This window comes from Mytilus edulis, chromosome 2 (genome assembly GCF_963676685.1).
Source record: "Mytilus edulis chromosome 2, xbMytEdul2.2, whole genome shotgun sequence".
In the NCBI taxonomy this organism is placed as follows: domain Eukaryota; kingdom Metazoa; phylum Mollusca; class Bivalvia; order Mytilida; family Mytilidae; genus Mytilus; species Mytilus edulis.
In genome coordinates this window covers 82,360,596-82,379,689 of record NC_092345.1, presented here as the reverse complement: position 1 = coordinate 82,379,689, position 19,094 = coordinate 82,360,596, and the positions used below count along the sequence as shown (strand labels likewise).

The 19,094-nt window shown below is 32.4% G+C and overlaps 1 protein-coding gene across 1 annotated transcript in view; it reads right to left on the bottom strand.

The window, feature by feature from the left end:
- Positions 1-109: 109 nt before the first annotated feature.
- The window catches only part of LOC139511041 (uncharacterized), a 29,063-nt gene continuing 10,078 nt past the window's right edge, over positions 110-19,094 (bottom strand). The window contains exons 10-21 of the mRNA XM_071297610.1: positions 18,289-18,564; positions 10,165-10,464; positions 9,479-9,625; positions 8,805-8,978; positions 8,091-8,174; positions 7,590-7,760; positions 6,802-6,904; positions 4,864-5,030; positions 3,502-3,693; positions 2,861-2,920; positions 1,702-1,977; positions 110-252 (exon numbers count right to left, since the gene is read on the bottom strand). Coding sequence (XP_071153711.1) covers positions 172-252; positions 1,702-1,977; positions 2,861-2,920; positions 3,502-3,693; positions 4,864-5,030; positions 6,802-6,904; positions 7,590-7,760; positions 8,091-8,174; positions 8,805-8,978; positions 9,479-9,625; positions 10,165-10,464; positions 18,289-18,564 — 2,031 coding nt within the window. The 3' untranslated portion in view covers positions 110-171. The remainder of the gene's footprint in view (positions 253-1,701; positions 1,978-2,860; positions 2,921-3,501; positions 3,694-4,863; positions 5,031-6,801; positions 6,905-7,589; positions 7,761-8,090; positions 8,175-8,804; positions 8,979-9,478; positions 9,626-10,164; positions 10,465-18,288; positions 18,565-19,094) is intronic.

Here is a 19,094-nt window from a genome sequence, read left to right as displayed (position 1 = left end):
GCTTTTTTTGGATTTAACTTTACATCTCCAATCCTTATGTTTTTTAAACTACGGGCATGAGCTGATACATCAAACAAATGACGATATTCTTTTTTAAGGAAAGGGTCTCTTTTCTGGACTTGTTAATGGAATTATTTTTATTTTTTATGCATGGTTATAGAAACTTCAGTATCAGTCATCACCACAGGTTGAATTGGTAGGTTGGTATGGAACTCTTGGATCCGTAAGTTTCAATGTTGTGGTTGTATACCGCTACAAAAGAGCGAAAACATGTTCAGAATGTTTCCGTTTCCCAATATTATCTAAATGAAACTATAAGTATATGAATACTCTAATACGCATTTATATTATTACATTAGAATACATTCATTTAGGAATGACAAGTGTACTAAATCCTAATATGTAATAATTAAACTCATCATATAAAGTTTTGCCAAATACAGCTAGGGTTATCTATTCCTGAGGTAAATGGTTTCTTAATAGGCCAGAATAGAAGGAAACAACCGTCAAAGTATCTGGTTTCTAACTTTTGAGATATATTTTCATAATCCTTACGTGGTACATGCTTTTAAATAAACTCAACATACATACAAGGATTAAAATTGTGTTCGCCAGACGCGCGTTTCGTCCAGATAGAGGTGATCTAGTTTTTAATGCGTGCTTTAGTCATTCTGAGCTGTAATGAACTGCATATGTATCTTTATCTATTTGTTATATATGACCGTGACTGAGAAAATTGGTGCAGATGTGATTTATACATATTTTCATATTTTTTGCACTTTATGTGTATTTGACTACGATAATATTTTTTTATTCAACTTATGGGTTTGTGTTGCCCCATGGTAACTTTTCCCCGTTTTTCTTCGTTTTTTTTCCATATTCAATTTAGGCTAGTTGTACAGTAGTTTATCGTTTGTTTATGTAATTTATACGTGTTTCTCGTTTCTCGTTTTTTATATAGATTAGACCGTTGGTTTTCCCGTTTGAATGGTTTTACACTAGTAATTTTGGGGCCCTTTATAGCTTTTTGTTCGGTGTTAACCATGGCTCCGCGTAGAAGGCCGTACATTGACCTATAATTGTTTACTTTTATTAATTGTTATTTGGATGGAGAGTTGTCTCATTGGCACTCACACCACATCTTTCTATATCTAGTTAAGTCATTTATCAATTTTAAACAGCATAACATTTTGAGAAAAAACATATAAAGGTTAAGTTGTCAACTTCAAACTAAAACACAGTTTGCCACACTGGTTTCCCTTCTGGAGCACCTGAGATCATCCCGAATTTTTGGTGGGGTTCGTGTTGCTTAGTCTTTAGTTTTCTATATTGTGTCTATTGTAATATTATTTGTCTGCTTGTCGTTTGCTTTTTTAGCTATGGCATTGTCAGTTTATTTTCTATCTATGAGCTTCACTGTACATCTGATGTCTTTCGCCCCTCTTTCGAGACAGTTCATGCTAACACCAATTTAGTGACAACATTGTGATTGAATGGGACCAAGTTATATATGAAAAATTAGTATGAGCGTGAAACGTTCACAAAGATATGATAGCCGGAAAATCCCTTTAACATGATATTAATACCTGTCATAAGCATCGATATCCTTTAATAGATACCAGTCCAGATGCAAAACTATATTAAACTTTAAATAAGATAACATGGTTCAACATAACAGCAAGATAAATAAGTTTAACATACAACTGGTGACTGTTTCCAGCTGCAGGTGCTATGCAGGGTACTGTTGAGTACGTCTTGTTGGAATTTACTTCTGACTGAGTCATCTGTCCAATCATAAGTTTCCACTAGATTAACCATTTCATCAAGAGAGCTTTGATCATCCCATGAATACGATAGTAATGAAGAATGACCAGGAATGGTATCATAAATAAGAGACTGACTGGTAATATACAATGGAAATCGGGGATAATAGTATATAAACGAGAAACACATTTCGTTTTCAGTTGATAGTCCTCCCTACAAAATCAAACCCAATGTGTATGAAAGACATATTCGGCTCAAGACAAACATTATTTACCTATTAAAAATATAACAACAACAATATTAAAATTAAACTAACTTCCTGTAATTACATGTAATGTGAAAACAATTTAGTTTGATGTAATCGTTGTGCCAGAAATAAATCAATTTTGATTTTAAATTCAGTAAGTTCTCATTAAGAGTAAAACAAGATACTAAATATTGCATTTGAGCACTCTCTTTCCCTTTCCACTTTGTTTCTCACATCTCTGAAAACATTGCATGTACGTTTTTCAAAGGGACCTGCCAATTGCGTCAATCCTTGAGTAGCGTGCATAAGTGAAACAACAAACAGTATAAACATCGAAATTTGGCAGTAGCCTTATATTTGACTTTTGAGTTGCTAGAACCCACTCCTTTTTTTTCTTTTGCCTTTTCTACTGCATTAAAGACACACCCGTTTCTAGTTGCCCCGATTGGTATAAATAGTTCTCAATTATAAGGGTAATCATAACCCTGTGTTCTATATGAATTTTCTTGATACAGACCCCGGAAGAAAATGAATTGATTCCAAAAAAAAATCGAGCACCAAGGATCAAATGATTAACTGATATAGTTTGACAAACATAACATTGATCAAACGCATAACAGTTTACTTTGGAAATACTCTGCAATCGTAGTTTCAATCTCAATGTTCGTCCAATGCCAATTACTTGTCATGTTTTTGTTTACCTTTTGCATCTAGACAGTGACATCATGGTAGGCAGATTACTGTTATCATTTTGATCAAAAATCAAATTCAGCTAAAAGCGTCTGTTGCATACCAACAATTGGTCAGCGCACTACGGGCAATGTTTTATTAACATAGGGCGATACTTACATATGTTATGTTTTTCCGCAAAGAAGAGTCGTATGTGCATTCTACTCTGATACTATCACCCTGAAAAATAGCGAAAAGGAGAAAAAATATAAAATCAGATGGTTCCAAAAAAATTAATGCTTGGTTTAGCAGTCCTATTTGGCTTTAAAAAAGTTGACAAGTACACATTGTATGAGATGCACTGAAGCACTTTATGCTATAAGATGCTTCTTAATGTAAATTGGTCTGTGTATGCGTGTAAAAGAGTTTACAGTAAAACGTACGCACCTAAAATTGTGCTTACTAAAACGATGGAACTCTTGTAGAACACTCATATAATCTATCTTATTTAATAATTCAGTGTTTAATGCTTGAAAAATAAAGGAAAAACTGCGATATTTGTCTTCATTCGACAACATATTTCGATTTTCGAGAATTTTGGTTTGTTTGAATATTAATTTCTCATTAACGACGGATCCGGTGCGGGAAAAATTGGTACCGTTAATGTTATAAAGGAATGCAAAAATGAATGCATGATCTCCGATTTTAATCTTTCTTTACAGAATTTGACTAATTCACTCTAAGAAAAAAACGAAATTAGTTCTTTGATATCGGAATCTTTCAACTAACATTTCAACTTCACTCTCCCAGCTTTAACATACCTTTTTCACTGGAACTTCTTTTCTGAAGAGCCTTGTTTCTTGGTAATCAAAGTCATAATGTTGATCTTCTGCAATAGGCTCCAGTTCGACATCATTCCTGAGATGCCTTGTTGTAATGCCCTTCCCTAAAAGATGGGCATGCTGCCATACTGCAAACAATTTTATTTCATCTATGGAAGCATCTGTTAGACCCTATAATTTTCAATAACATAAAAAGTACTTAGGTTGCTTTTATTTTGGATTGATTTTTAATAGATCTGAACAGATTTACAGAATGATAATAATCAATATATTTTATAACTGATAGGTGTTCAAAAATGTTTTCTACGTCAGTATTTTGCAGTTATATGCAGATGGTAAAATTATTTAATGCAAAAGAGATCCATTTATACAACTTGCATTTCTTTTTTATAATCAAGGAGTCGACTCAAACGTTTGATCAGTGGAATTCTTTTTATAATCAAGGAGTCGACTCAAACGTTTGGTCGGTGGAATTTTCCGAGGTTACCACAAAACTGTTTTGTTAATGATTTGATACAGTGCTGGAATTGTTCAGTTGACAAAAAGATATAAATAATCAAAGACTTGCTTACCAATGTATTTTTATATTTTGTGTGGGTATTTTGAGCTTAATAATTTTAAAAGTGTTTCACCATTTTAGATTTTTAAGGTAATACGAACGGTACTAAGAAAAACATTAGTCGCAGAAAAACCGAGTAATAAGTATGAACAAAAGGACAAATGAACACACATACAATAGTCCACACAACACTCCACGTAAGATTGAAAAGCAAGAACCCGACACAAATCAGGGTTGTTTGGGGGTACCTGTGCCATTAGTCGCCAGTCCGATAAAACGTCAGATAAGTGTATGCAAGGCGGTAAACTTCAATATTTTGTTTTAAACAAACACCGACTAGATAATATTTTTTTTTTGCTTTTTAAGATTTCTTTATTTCCATCAATTGCTAGTTTCAAACTCAATGTGAAGAATAAGTATAATGTTCAATTATGTTTCTTTATTTCGATCATTTGCTTGTTTAATTGTCTTCAACAAGTTCAAAATCAATGTGAAGAATAAGTATAATTTTTTATTCTGTTATATTAATGAATTGTCAAACATTAACTCAGAACTTGATTTCTTCTTCGGGACGTCATCAAAAGATCAATGTAGGATAAAATTGCTGTAAGTTTTGTTATCTAAAATCGATTTTACATATATCCATTTTGGTCAATCAATTTTTCCCAAATTAAGTTAAGGAGGGGGGCAGTGAAAAACTATGTGAATTATTTTTTTTATCTTACATTGAACAACCTTGATATTTTGCATAAGCTTTATAAATATCACAGTGAAACAAATACCTTTGATATACATTCCTTCGTGGCCTCTATTTGTACTTTGAATTCGTTATAGTGAGGTGGAATGATATGCTGACGATTTTCCCTCATTCCAACCGTCAATAATCCTGCATCGTACTGACGTAAGTGTGAAGTATATGTGAACCTTATACCAGAGCTGTCAACAATGTCTTAAAAAACGTAAAATTGATAAACAATCGAAATTATTACTAGTAAAACAGTTTGAATTATAAGTACAGATATGAGAGTATTTGCATTGCAACCACTGACAACTAATTCAGCTCCATTAACAACAAATGAAAATAGAAACACAGTTAAGATAACTTCAAATGGTGACACCAAACGATACACAAGCTTGTAGAAGCTGGACATATATGGCATGATTACTGAAATTATTTCTTTTGCCCAACGTTACACACATTATGCTGTAAACAAATAATTTGTTTTGAATACAATGCTTGTTATACAAGCCAAAGTTCGTATTTTGTGTATCACATTATAAACTTATAAGGCTTTTACACAGTTTTGTACTCTAGACAGGCATCTACATATTACAAAGAGGTGGAAACACTTATTCCTCATTCGTTATAATTAAATGTTTTACAATGCTTTGTAATATATATATGTAGGACTCTAAAGTGCGATGGGGACGCTAACGTACGATGGTCACGCTAAAGTGCGATGGTATACGCTAAAGTCCGATGGTCCGCGAAAGTATAGACGTAAGAATTGTACTTGGATTATGACGTTAACAGTTGTTTATACAAATTAAAAATGAATATGCCGGAAGATAAATTAAGAATATTTGATTGACAACTGTTAAACCAAATGTCCATGACTTAATTTCAGACCTAATCGTGCTTCGTGTGTTTATTTATTTCGGATGCTGGAAGAAGAACGTGTGTCCTGCAGTCGACCATTTTACTATATAGATACAAAATAGAATTACGCATAGGTATCGTGTATCCTGCTTCTATTGGTAGAAAACGGTCCCCGTTAAAATAATATCGATTTTATTGAAAAGAAACGTCAGTAAAATAAAGGTTCGTGCTTTTAAGCGTAAATTATAAATTGTCGGCTAAAACATAGTTTGTACAGTGTAGGAAAATATAACATGTATTTTTCACGGAAAATGAGAAAGCTCGACGAATATCGCTTTTTCTCGCATTTTAAATTAAAGCTTAACGCCTTATACAAATGTTATTTATTCCGACAATGTGGTAGATCTTCTGAATTTAGAAACTATCACTTAAGCCTACCGGTAAATCATAAAGTTATCACATATGTTATACCTTTAAATACCGGATTTGTTACAACACGAGCAACACGACGGGTGCCACATGTGGTGCAGGATCTGCTTAACCTTCCGGAGCACTTGAGATTACCCCAAGTTTTTGAAGGGGTTCGTGTTGCTTATTCTTTAGTTTTCTATGTTGTGTCATGTGTACTATTGTTTGTCTGTTTGTCTTTTTAATTTTTAGCCATGGCGTTGTCAGTTTATTTTCGATTTATAAGTTTGACTGTCCCTGTGGTATCTTTCTTCCTTCTTTTAGCATACTAGCTTTTGCAAAAAGACTTTCTTTTTTATCCATGTACATTTTAAGCCGTCGAACCTTATCATATTGGTCCATCGCACTTTAGCGTGATATACCATTGTACTTTAGCAAACAAACAACCATCGCACTTTAGCGTGATACACCATCGTCCTTTGGCGTAGACCATCGCACTTTAGCGTGACCATCGCACTTTAGAGTACCATCGCACTTTAGAGTCCTACATATATACATAATTTAATTGCATTATTTGATTAAGGTTATAGTTGATAATAACAATAATAATCTTGTATTGAATACAAATCACACATTCTCTACCAGGTCAGGTTATTCATGTGTTTAAATAAAAAAAAACTTAAAAATATTCAACACATTATCTACAACTTACTCGTAATAGCTCCGGGATTATTATAATGTATTTCGATGATGTATGCATATTCATTTTCATTTTCACCAATTGGTAATCCAACATTTGGAGGAAAATGAAAAGGCTGAAAAGAAACCAGTAGATTCAAGTGAAATTTAACTGGTGCTAGGAAATGTTTGTTACGCTATCAACAATAGTCAGTGCATAACACAAAAAAAGTCTATGTACATGACGATAACTTTTTTATGAATTAGTATATTTTCACGGTTTTTTTTCGAATAAAACTTCGATCAAAGAAATTTTCAGGATGTTATAGTGTGTATTCTCCGTATTATTTTCCGTGTAAAGTAAAGACATTCATAGTTTAAACAAATATCTTAATTTAGCAAGTCATTATTGCAATTCCAACGAGTAATGTTTGATATCTTGTTTGATGAATTCTTGAATTCAAAAAGGTATTCGACAGATAGGGTTGACATAGAAGGAAAAACAATTCATTTTTATGGTTTTGACAAATTTCATTCCCAAATTGGGAGCATATCGGTCGTTTTTTAATTTTTTTTATTTTTCGTTCAATTATATTAGGTGATGCTTGAATATTCTTTAATAAACTCTGTTGAAGTTATTTGATATTTGCCTAAACTTTGATCGACTTAGGCACTTGCCCTGTGTCAATTGTGTTTATGTTAAGGACCTTCCGAATAAAAGTTGAAACCTGAATGTAATTCATTTGGTTTTTTTATGTATGATATTTATGTGATTATGATTGTTTTTTCACCGGTATTATCTTAATTTTTTTCTTATCTTACACCACTGCCAACAGCCCAGCCTGCTACAACATTTCCACAAGGCATCATATCTAAAGGAACAGCGTAACATTCAAAATTTCGTCCTATGTACTTTCGTGGATAGTTATGGCACTTGTAAACATTCATGTGGTGTACAAATGGTTCATGGTCTTTTTGTATTACAGCCTCAAACTGTTGATCAAAAATTAAATTGCTTAAAAATATCGCATTTTAGATTTAATATGCAACTACTGTTTGCAGTATATTAAAATGTATACAGTTTCTTATCAGATAGAATTTCATTTTCTTTTCATATAAAATGCAAAATAATACCTTTCCCATAATTCAAATGTCTAATCTTTTATTCAGATAGTTATCAATTTAAAAGACATAAAAATATTATTAAATTAGAATAAAATTAGCTTTTCGATAAAAAAAAATATTTGAAAATGATCTATTAAGAACCCCTCGAAACCCTAATTATTTTCCTGTCCTTTAACAAAGTTAATCGTTCGTGCCTACCTTTATCGTATGATGTTTAGTTGTAATATCCTCCAATGAATAAACTCTACATTGATATGTTGTACGTTTAGATGGAATATGAAACTGTTAGAACAAAAAATTACTAAATGAATATAAATTGCCTACAATGGATACAAATATATAACTCTAGAAACGATAATGTCATGTTAGCAGTTTGGATACAAATATATAACTCTAGAAACGATAATGTCATGTTAGCAGTTAGGGAGATGGAAAGGGTTGCTTCAGTTCATTGCAACTTCTCGCGTGAGACCCCCAAAAACTGTTTTACTGATATTATTATCGTTAGTAATTACGACAAGAGATCGTTAGTACAACCCTTTAAAGTTTTTTATAAAAATTAGTATAACGCGTGTGGTATATGTTATATGGTGTAATGGTGTTTGATATATAGTGCATTTTTGTTCTTCCCCAAAACACGTTATGTTTTAAATAGTACAAATAGCGAATGTAAATGAAAATCACAGGAGTCTTTCAATGTATTATATACCTTTGTTATGAGTATAGTCAAGAGTTGCATTCGCAAACACGAAAATAATTTGTATTCAATTTAACATAATATCCTACATAACATTATAGCTTGTGGTTTGTATATACGTTTCGACTATTTGTGTCTGGAAAAAAACTTTTGTTTATCTGATCTCAATGAGTATGTCAATAGCTCTCCTAAATAAAGTTATACTGATTACTTACTTGATGATGGACCAGATCTTTAGTCTGACTATCATTGGGAAGTTTATACTGTTTTGATGTCGATAATAATAATACACTTTTAGCGCCTCTTCTTGTAGCACCGTGCCAAGGCATATGATTATCGTCGGTTGGGTCGTCAGGGTGATAAGAAAATATTATTCGCATTGTGTCATCCTTCAATGGAATAATGATAAATCAGGATTGGATTTAATTTTGATACATCTAATAGGAGTAAAAAAAAAATCATACACATATATCTTGGGTATTTCTAAGCACCATATGTTTGTATTTCTTTTTTCTACAGAATATTTTGGAAACTTGAGGTCACATGGTTACTAGAGCTTGTACACCGGAAAAAGGGGGTAAACGTTTGATTGGCTAACTTCCAGTGATGGTTATTTTCTTATTACATGCAATGAAATGTTATGTGAGATTTGGTCTGTAGTACTGGACTGGATAAATCGTTACTCATGCCATGTATTTCTTTATTTGAAACAAAGATAAATTCTAAAGTTATAAAGGACTAATGAGGGAAATCAATGGTGCTATTATACCTTAACACTTAAGGTTTGATACTCTTTTGTTTTAGAATTGAAAGAAAGTAACTAGAGGGGTAGCACTCTCTTTGGAAACTTTTGAAAATTTTTAAAGTTTCGGACAGACAAAAAACTTACAACAATATTAGTATCATTCTCGTCACACGTACTCAATAGTCTTTCAAATTTAAGAACTGTTCCAAAATTATTCTCTTCCCCATGAAGAAGTGTCCAATCCTGTGAAACATCCTTTACTGGCTGGAAATGACTGACAGTGTGATAGTCCTACATAAAACAATCAATGTGTTAAAATAAAACATTATGTATGTGAATGTAAAAGAATATATAGGGTATCATACAGAAAACCCGTAGCAATTTCAACATTTTATATTTATACTGTATAAAAGCTGAGTAGGTTATATGTCAAAAAAGGGATACATTTATTGTTTTCGTATATCACTGCCTAACGCGTATGATGTGGCTGCTTTGAAATAAAATTTCAGGCTCATTATTCAATTTTTCATAGTTTTACTCTTTCATATTTTTCAAATAACATATAGTTGTATGTCCTACAACGAATAATAGGAAAACATTACTTACTAGTGTTTCAGATGCAATTTTTCAAAATGTTTACTTTCGTATACCTCCGTTTAAAAACAAAAACGGTTACAATTTACAAATCTCCCAGAGCAACAATTAGATTGACCTTAAGGCCAATTTTTTAGGAAAGTTGTCAACTGCGTGCCAGTTTTATTTCGTCCCTGCAGAGCCTCCAACAACTATAGAAGAAATCTTAAACTACGAATAGAAATGTTAAAACTTACCGAAAAATGGGGCACTCCATCTTTCACCCAGCCAACAACTACATCAGAAGGATACATTTTACCATTAGGAGAAAATCCTAAGCCTACATATCCTCTTGTTTTTACATGTACCTCGAACGTTATATGTGTTTGGTTAAACTTCCAATAAACATGATAGTTCCCGAGGTGATCTAAAATTTCATGCAAAAGGAAATGTTCTGACGGAACTGGTGCTAATTGCTGAATGGCATTTGCGATAAAAATATAATTTAGAAAAAGTAGCAAGTGAGAAATGATCTTCATATCTCTAAGACAAGTAATGTTTCAATTGTGTACTTGCATTTACAAATATATATATTGATAAGATAAATCAAGGGCAAACTTCAAAATACGTTTATTTAATGAACTTTCCTTATCTAATACGTGCATTTAAGCAACATATTCTTAACGTTCGGAATATTAAATTTAAATATATATCTATGTCATTGCGTACATTCTAAAAGTATTGGAACAATGAAGGGTACATCATTTTGAAAGTGGTTGACCCTGAGGGTTGACCAAACTCAAAACTTTATGATCGGTTATGTTTGTTTTAATAGTGATTAAGATTATAACACTATGTTGACTGTTGTAAACCTTTTTCTTTTACTTTTTTTTTTACCTATTATGTCTTTCTGTTTTATTCACGCATTGTTGTCAATATAATTTAATTTTATATAAGTATGAAGACTACCTAGCTATAAAACCAGGTTTAATCCACCATTTTTTTCTACACAGGAAAATGTCCGTACCAATGCAGGAATATGACAGTTGTTATCCATTCGTTTGATGTGTTGTCAATATAATTTAATTTTATACAAGTGTGAAGTCGAGCTAGCTATAAAACCAAGTTTAATCCACCATTTTTTCTACACAGGAAAATGTCCGTACCAATGCAGGAATATGACAGGTGTTATCCATTCGTTTGATGTGTTGTCAATATCATTTAATTTCATTCAAGTGTGAAGTCTCGCTAGCTAAAAAAACCAGGTTTAATCCATCATTTTTTTTCAACATAAGAAAATGTCAGTACCAATGTAGGAATATGACAGGTGTTATCCATTCGTTTGATGTGTATTCAATATAATTAAATTTTATACAAGTGTGAAGTCGAGCTAGCTATGAAACCAGGTTTAATCCATCATTTTTTTTTCTACATAAGAAAATGTCCGTACCAATGCAGGAATATGACAGGTATTATCCATTCGTTTGATGTGTTGTCAATATAATTTAATTTCATTTAAGTGTGAAGTCTCGTTAGCTATAAAACCAGGTTTAATCCATCATTCTTTCTACATAAGAAAATGTATGTACCAATGCATGAATATGACAGGTGTTATCCATTCGTTTGATGTGTTGTCAATATAATTTAATTCAATTCAAGTGTGAAGTTTCGCTAGCTATAAAACCAGGTTTAATCCATCATTTTTTTCTACATAAGAAAATGTCCGTACCAATGCAGGAATATGACAGGTGTTATCCATTCGTTTGATGTGTTGTCAATATAATTTAATTTCATTCAAGTGTGAAATCGAGCTAGCGATAAAACCAGGTTTAATCCATCATTTTTTCTACATTAGAAAATGTCAGTACCAATGCAGGAATGTGACAGGTGTTATCCATTCGTTTGATGTGTTGTCAATATAATTTAATTTCATTAAAGTGTGAAGTCTCGCTAGATATAAAACTAGGTTTAATCCACCATTTTTTCTACATAGGAAAATGTCCGTACCAATGCAGGAATATGACAGGTGTTATCCATTCGTTTGATGTGTTGTCAATATAATTTAATTTTATACAAGTGTAAAGTCTAGCTAGCTATATAACCGGGTTTAATCCATCATTTCTCTACAGAAGAAAATGTCCGTACCAATGCAGGAATATGACAGGTGTTATCCATTCGTTTGATGTGTTGTCAATATAATTTAATTTCATTCAAGTGTGAAATCGAGCTAGCGATAAAACCAGGTTTAATCCATCATTTTTTCTACATTAGAAAATGTCAGTACCAATGCAGGAATGTGACAGGTGTTATCCATTCGTTTGATGTGTTGTCAATATAATTTAATTTCATTAAAGTGTGAAGTCTCGCTAGCTATAAAACTAGGTTTAATCCACCATTTTTTCTACATAGGAAAATGTCCGTACCAATGCAGGAATATGACAGGTGTTATCCATTCGTTTGATGTGTTGTCAATATAATTTAATTTTATACAAGTGTAAAGTCTAGCTAGCTATATAACCAGGTTTAATCCATCATTTCTCTACAGAAGAAAATGTCCGTACCAATGCAGGAATATGACAGGTGTTATTCATTCGTTTGATGTGTTGTCAATATAATTTAATTTCATTCAAGTGTGAAGTCGAGCTAGCTATAAAACCAGGTTTAATCCATCATTTTTTTCTACATAGGAAAATGTCCGTACCAATGCAGGAATATGACAGGTGTTATCCATTTGTTTGATGTGTTGTCAATATAATTTAATTTTATCCAAGTGTGAAGTCTAGCTAGCTTTATAACCAGGTTTAATCCATCATTTCTCTACATAAGAAAATCTCCGTACCAATGCAGGAATATGACAGGTGTTATCCATTCGTTTGATGTGTTGTCAATATAATTTAAATTCTCCCTCGCCCTGCTCGTCCGAATTTAAAGCATTTAATCTCTAAATTCAATAAGCTGTAAACAAGACAAACACAGATATAGGATTAGTTGCTCGCAGTAACATATTATTTTCTCTTGCGATACAATATTTTATTTTACTTTATTGTACATATTTCTTCGATTGAAACAATGTATAAACACATGACATATAACATTGTTCCTCTTTCGCATCGTTTCTTTTCCCCCCGGCTAATACCTCCAACGCCTGTGCGTACAATAAACATAGCAGCAACTGCACATATACCTATGTGACCAACTTCAATTCGACGTAACTGCGAGCACCTTCGATACTAATACATTTAAATCAAAAACTTTATATAGTATCTTTAAACCCCACCATAAAAACCGCCAAAACTTTCCTCGTGCCTCCTGCACCTAACATCAAACTTATAAATAGTACATACTGTTACAAAACCAGTAACCGAACTAGTTATAGTAGTTCCCATCTATAAATAATACTACAAATAGCAAACGGGAAAAACCCTATTTCAAACGAAATAAAATACATTTAATTTCATTCAAGTGTGAAGTTTCGCTAGCTATAAAATCAGGTTTAATCCATCATTTTTTCTACATAAGAAAATGTCTGTACCAATGCAGGAATATGACAGGTGTTATCCATTCGTTTGATGTGTTGTCAATATAATTCAATTTCATTTAAGTGTGAAGTCTCGTTAGCTATAAAACCAGGTTTAATCCATCATTTTGATGTGTTGTCAATATAATTTCATTTCATAAAAGTGTGAAGTCTTGCTTGCTATAAAACCAGGTGTAATCCATCATTGGTTTTCTACATAAGAAAATGTATGTACCAATGCAGGAATATGACAGGTGTTATCCATTGGTTTGATGTGTTGTCAATATAATTTAATTGTATACAAGTGTGAAGTCTAAGCTAGCTATATAACCAGGTTTAATCCATCTTTTTTTCTAAATGAGAAAATGTCCGTACCAATGCAGGAATATGACAGGTGTTATCCATTTGTTTGATGTGTTGTCAATATAATTTAATTTTATCCAAGTGTGAAGTCTAGCTAGCTTTATAACCAGGTTTAATCCATCATTTCTCTACATAAGAAAATCTCCGTACCAATGCAGGAATATGACAGGTGTTATCCATTCGTTTGATGTGTTGTCAATATAATTTAAATTCTCCCTCGCCCTGCTCGTCCGAATTTAAAGCATTTAATCTCTAAATTCAATAAGCTGTAAACAAGACAAACACAGATATAGGATTAGTTGCTCGCAGTAACATATTATTTTCTCTTGCGATACAATATTTTATTTTACTTTATTGTACATATTTCTTCGATTGAAACAATGTATAAACACATGACATATAACATTGTTCCTCTTTCGCATCGTTTCTTTTCCCCCCCGGCTAATACCTCCAACGCCTGTGCGTACAATAAACATAGCAGCAACTGCACATATACCTATGTGACCAACTTCAATTCGACGTAACTGCGAGCACCTTCGATACTAATACATTTAAATCAAAAACTTTATATAGTATCTTTAAACCCCACCATAAAAACCGCCAAAACTTTCCTCGTGCCTCCTGCACCTAACATCAAACTTATAAATAGTACATACTGTTACAAAACCAGTATCCGAACTAGTTATAGTAGTTCCCATCTATAAATAATACTACAAATAGCAAACGGGAAAAACCCTATTTCAAACGAAATAAAATACATTTAATTTCATTCAAGTGTGAAGTTTCGCTAGCTATAAAATCAGGTTTAATCCATCATTTTTTCTACATAAGAAAATGTCTGTACCAATGCAGGAATATGACAGGTGTTATCCATTCGTTTGATGTGTTGTCAATATAATTCAATTTCATTTAAGTGTGAAGTCTCGTTAGCTATAAAACCAGGTTTAATCCATCATTTTGATGTGTTGTCAATATAATTTCATTTCATAAAAGTGTGAAGTCTTGCTTGCTATAAAACCAGGTGTAATCCATCATTGGTTTTCTACATAAGAAAATGTATGTACCAATGCAGGAATATGACAGGTGTTATCCATTGGTTTGATGTGTTGTCAATATAATTTAATTGTATACAAGTGTGAAGTCTAAGCTAGCTATATAACCAGGTTTAATCCATCTTTTTTTCTAAATGAGAAAATGTCCGTACCAATGCAGGAATATGACAGGTGTTATCCATTCGTTTGATGTGTTGTCAATATAATTCAATTGTAACCAAGTGTGAAGTCTAGCTAACATAAAAACCAGGTTTAATCCACCATTTTTTCTACATAATAAAATGTCTGTACCAATACAGGAATATGACAGGTGTTATCCATTCGCTTCATGTGTTTTCAATATAATTTAATTTTTTACAAGTGTGAAGTCTAGCTAGCTATAAAACCAGGTTTAATCCACCAAATGTCCGTACCAATGCAGGAATATGACAGGTGTTATCCATTCGCTTGATGTGTTTTCAATATAATTTAATTTTTTACAAGTGTGAAGTCTAGCTAGCTATAAAACCAGGTTTAATCCACCAAATGTCCGTACCAATGCAGGAATATGACAGGTGTTATCCATTGATGTGTATGAGCCTTTGGTTTTGCCATTTGAATACGGACTTTTCAAACGAAATAAAATACATTTAATTTCATTCAAGTGTGAAGTCTCGCTAGCTATAAAACCAGGCTTAATCCACCATTTTTTCTACATAAGAAAATGTCTGTACCAATGCAGGAATATGACAGGTGTTATCCATTCTTTTGATGTGTTGTCAATATAAATTTTTCAAGTGTGAAGTCTAGCTAGCTATAAAACCAGGTTGAATCCACCATTTTGATGTGTTGTCAATATAATTTCATTTCATAAAAGTGTGAAGTCTTGCTTGCTATAAAACCAGGTGTAATCCATCATTGTTTTTCTACATAAGAAAATGTATGTACCAATGCAGGAATATGACAGGTGTTCTCCATTGGTTTGATGTGTTGTCAATATAATTTAATTTTATACAAGTGTGAAGTCTAAGCTAGCTATATAACCAGGTTTAATCCATCTTTTTTTCTACATAATAAAATGTCTGTACCAATGCAGGAATATGACAGGTGTTATCCATTCGCTTGATGTGTTTTCAATATAATTTAATTTTTTACAAGTGTGAAGTCTAAGCTAGCTATATAACCAGGTTTAATCCATCTTTTTTTCTAAATGAGAAAATGTCCGTACTAATGAAGGAATATGACAGGTGTTATCCATTGGTTTGATGTGTTGTCAATATAATTTAATTTTATACAAGTGTGAAGTCTAAGCTAGCTATATAACCAGGTTTAATCCATCTTTTTTTCTACATAATAAAATGTCTGTACCAATGCAGGAATATGACAGGTGTTATCCATTCGCTTCATGTGTTTTCAATATAATTAAATTTTTTACAAGTGTGAAGTCTAGCTAGCTATAAAACCAGGTTTAATCCACCAAATGTCAGTACCAATGCAGGAATATGACAGGTGTTATCCATTCGCTTGATGTGTTTTCAAAATAATTTAATTTTTTACAAGTGTGAAGTCTAGCTAGCTATAAAACCAGGTTTAATCCACCAAATGTCCGTACCAATGCAGGAATATGACAGGTGTTATCCATTGATGTGTATGAGCCTTTGGTTTTGCCATTTGAATACGGACTTTTCATTTTGAATTGTCTTCGGAGTTCGGTATTTTCGTTATTTTACTTTTTTTTCTCTTTCTCAAAACGCTGGATGATATGTTGTCCGCAATATGATTTATTTTGATATCAAGCTTATCCTCGAAATGTTTCCCAGAAACAAATTGAAATTGTACGTTTATCGCATAAGCAACACGACGGGTGCCACATGTGGAACAGGATCTGCTTACCCTTCCGGAGCACCTGAGATCACCCATAGTTTTTGGTGGGGTTCATGTTGTTTATTCTTTAGTTTTCTATGTTGTGTCATGTGTACTTTTGTTTGTCTGTTTGTCTTTTTCATTTTTAGCCATGGCGTTGTCAGTTTATTTTAGATTTCTGAGTTTGACTGTCCCTCTGGTATCTTTCGCCCCTCTCTTAAAAAAAGATTCGTTAAAACCGAAAGACTACAAAGTAACCAACAAAAATCCCATTTCAATGAATCAAATGCCTTTGTATAGTCTACAAAATCTATGACCCCTCAATATTGTTTATGTGTCTGCATAATCTATAACATTTTAAATATGTCTCATATTAAAGCCAATAAATTCTTTTTTTAAGGTTCGTTACTGTATTATAGCATGGCAGTTCTGTTATATCTGAAGATACTGATTTTATTTTCTGTAGTTTTTTTAGGAATTCAATTCAAAAATGAATAGATACATTGAATAACTGTCAATCTCATAATCATTTACACATAATAAGCCTTTAAATTGTCTTTTTATTGTTTAATAATAAAACCATTCTTACACATTTTTTTAGTTTCAGCCATGTCGACAAGATGGATCCTGTTTATGATAAGGAACTGCTGGATCTTCGAGTTTCAAATCTTCCTGTGTGCGCTGCAAAAAAAAACGGAGTTGGTAATGTGTAAGAGTGTTTTTCAAATTAAGCGATTTAGTCCATTACAACGAACAAAAAGCGAGACAACAAATGTTTTATTTTAAACTCGATTTCCTCATATATTATCGGAGCATTGTCAGAAATGGTTTCATCTAATGACCATTGTTGTAACAACTTTTTATTGGCTAAGCTGTTAAGTACAAATAGTTTGCGAAAAAGTTTAACGGTGTCGTTTTATTTTGCAATCATTTCACTCTCTAGTTATCATGGATTTATTAATTTCTCGCCATCGTCATCATCATCAAATTCAAGTTTGAAAATTGTTATCAAAGGTACCAGGATTATAATTTAATACGCAAGACGCGCGTTTCGTCTACATAAGACTCATCAGTGACGCTCAGATCAAAATAGTTATAAAGCCAAACATAAACATGTTGAAAAGTGATTGTTTTACTCATATAGTAAATTGAAGTATTTACATCGCTTTTTGAAATTTATTAAATTGAATCTCATGTATTTTGAAGTCAATATTTAGTTCATGCTAAACAAAAATTGTTGTTATATTCTCTATATGATGTCTCATCATTCGTTCATTGCTTGTTTTTTGTTTTGTTTGTTGGTTTCATTAAATTTTGTTACTGGAAAATCTCATATAAGCATGAAACAAGAAACAAGTATGGAACATAAAAATCTTGTATAATATTCAAAAGATAATGTAATATGTACAGTCCTTTTGCGAATAATTAGCTAATAAAATTGAGAATGGAAATGGGGAATGTGTCAAAGAGACAACAACCCGACCATAGAACAGACAACAGCAGAAGGTCACCAACAGGTCTTCAATGCAGCGAGAAATTCCCGCACCCGGAGGCGTCCTTCAGTAAGTTTGTTAAAAGGATATTGAAATAACATTAATGCAACATACATATGGTTTATGTAACCAGTAGCAGCGACTGCGCATGGTACTATTGAGTACATCTTGTTGAAATTTACTTCTAACTGAGTCATCTGTCCAATCATAAGTTTCCACCAGATTTACCAGTTCATCAAGAGAGCTTTCATCTTTCCACGTATACGATAGTAACGAAGTATTACGAGGAATGGTGTCATAAAGTAAAGATTGTATTGTCATAAAAAGTGGTGTTCGGGGATAATAGTAGACAAATGAGAAACACATCTCGTCTACCGTTGAAAATCCTCCCTAAAATAATAAATTAAAAAAAAAGTAAAATCACAAAAATTTTACTTTACTCCGAGGAAAATTCAAAACGGAATTGCCTAATCAAATGGCAGAATCAAAAGCTAAAACACATCAAACGAATGGATAACAACATCAAATATGTATTAAAAATATGTTTTTTGTTTGCAATATAGAACTCTGAACTTTTGAATTTTACAAGAGATGGTTGAGCACTTTCCGCCATTTACTTTTGCAGCTTCACTTTAAGAAAAAAAACCGAAATGAATTCGTTGCATTAATTTGGGAAACACTTAAATAATCGATAATTATGCCTCAAATCTGAAATGGATTTACCAATACACCATAGAATTTACTTCTTTAAGAGAAGCCGTTATCTATCATTTACATGTATTTATAATAGGACGAGCTTTGCATATGTCAATTTCACCAAAATATCTTGCAGTAAGTTGTTTTAATAATGAAGTAATGCATATTCGATTTTTTATTTTTTATTATACAGACTAGAGATCATCCCAACCCCAAGTTTTCAC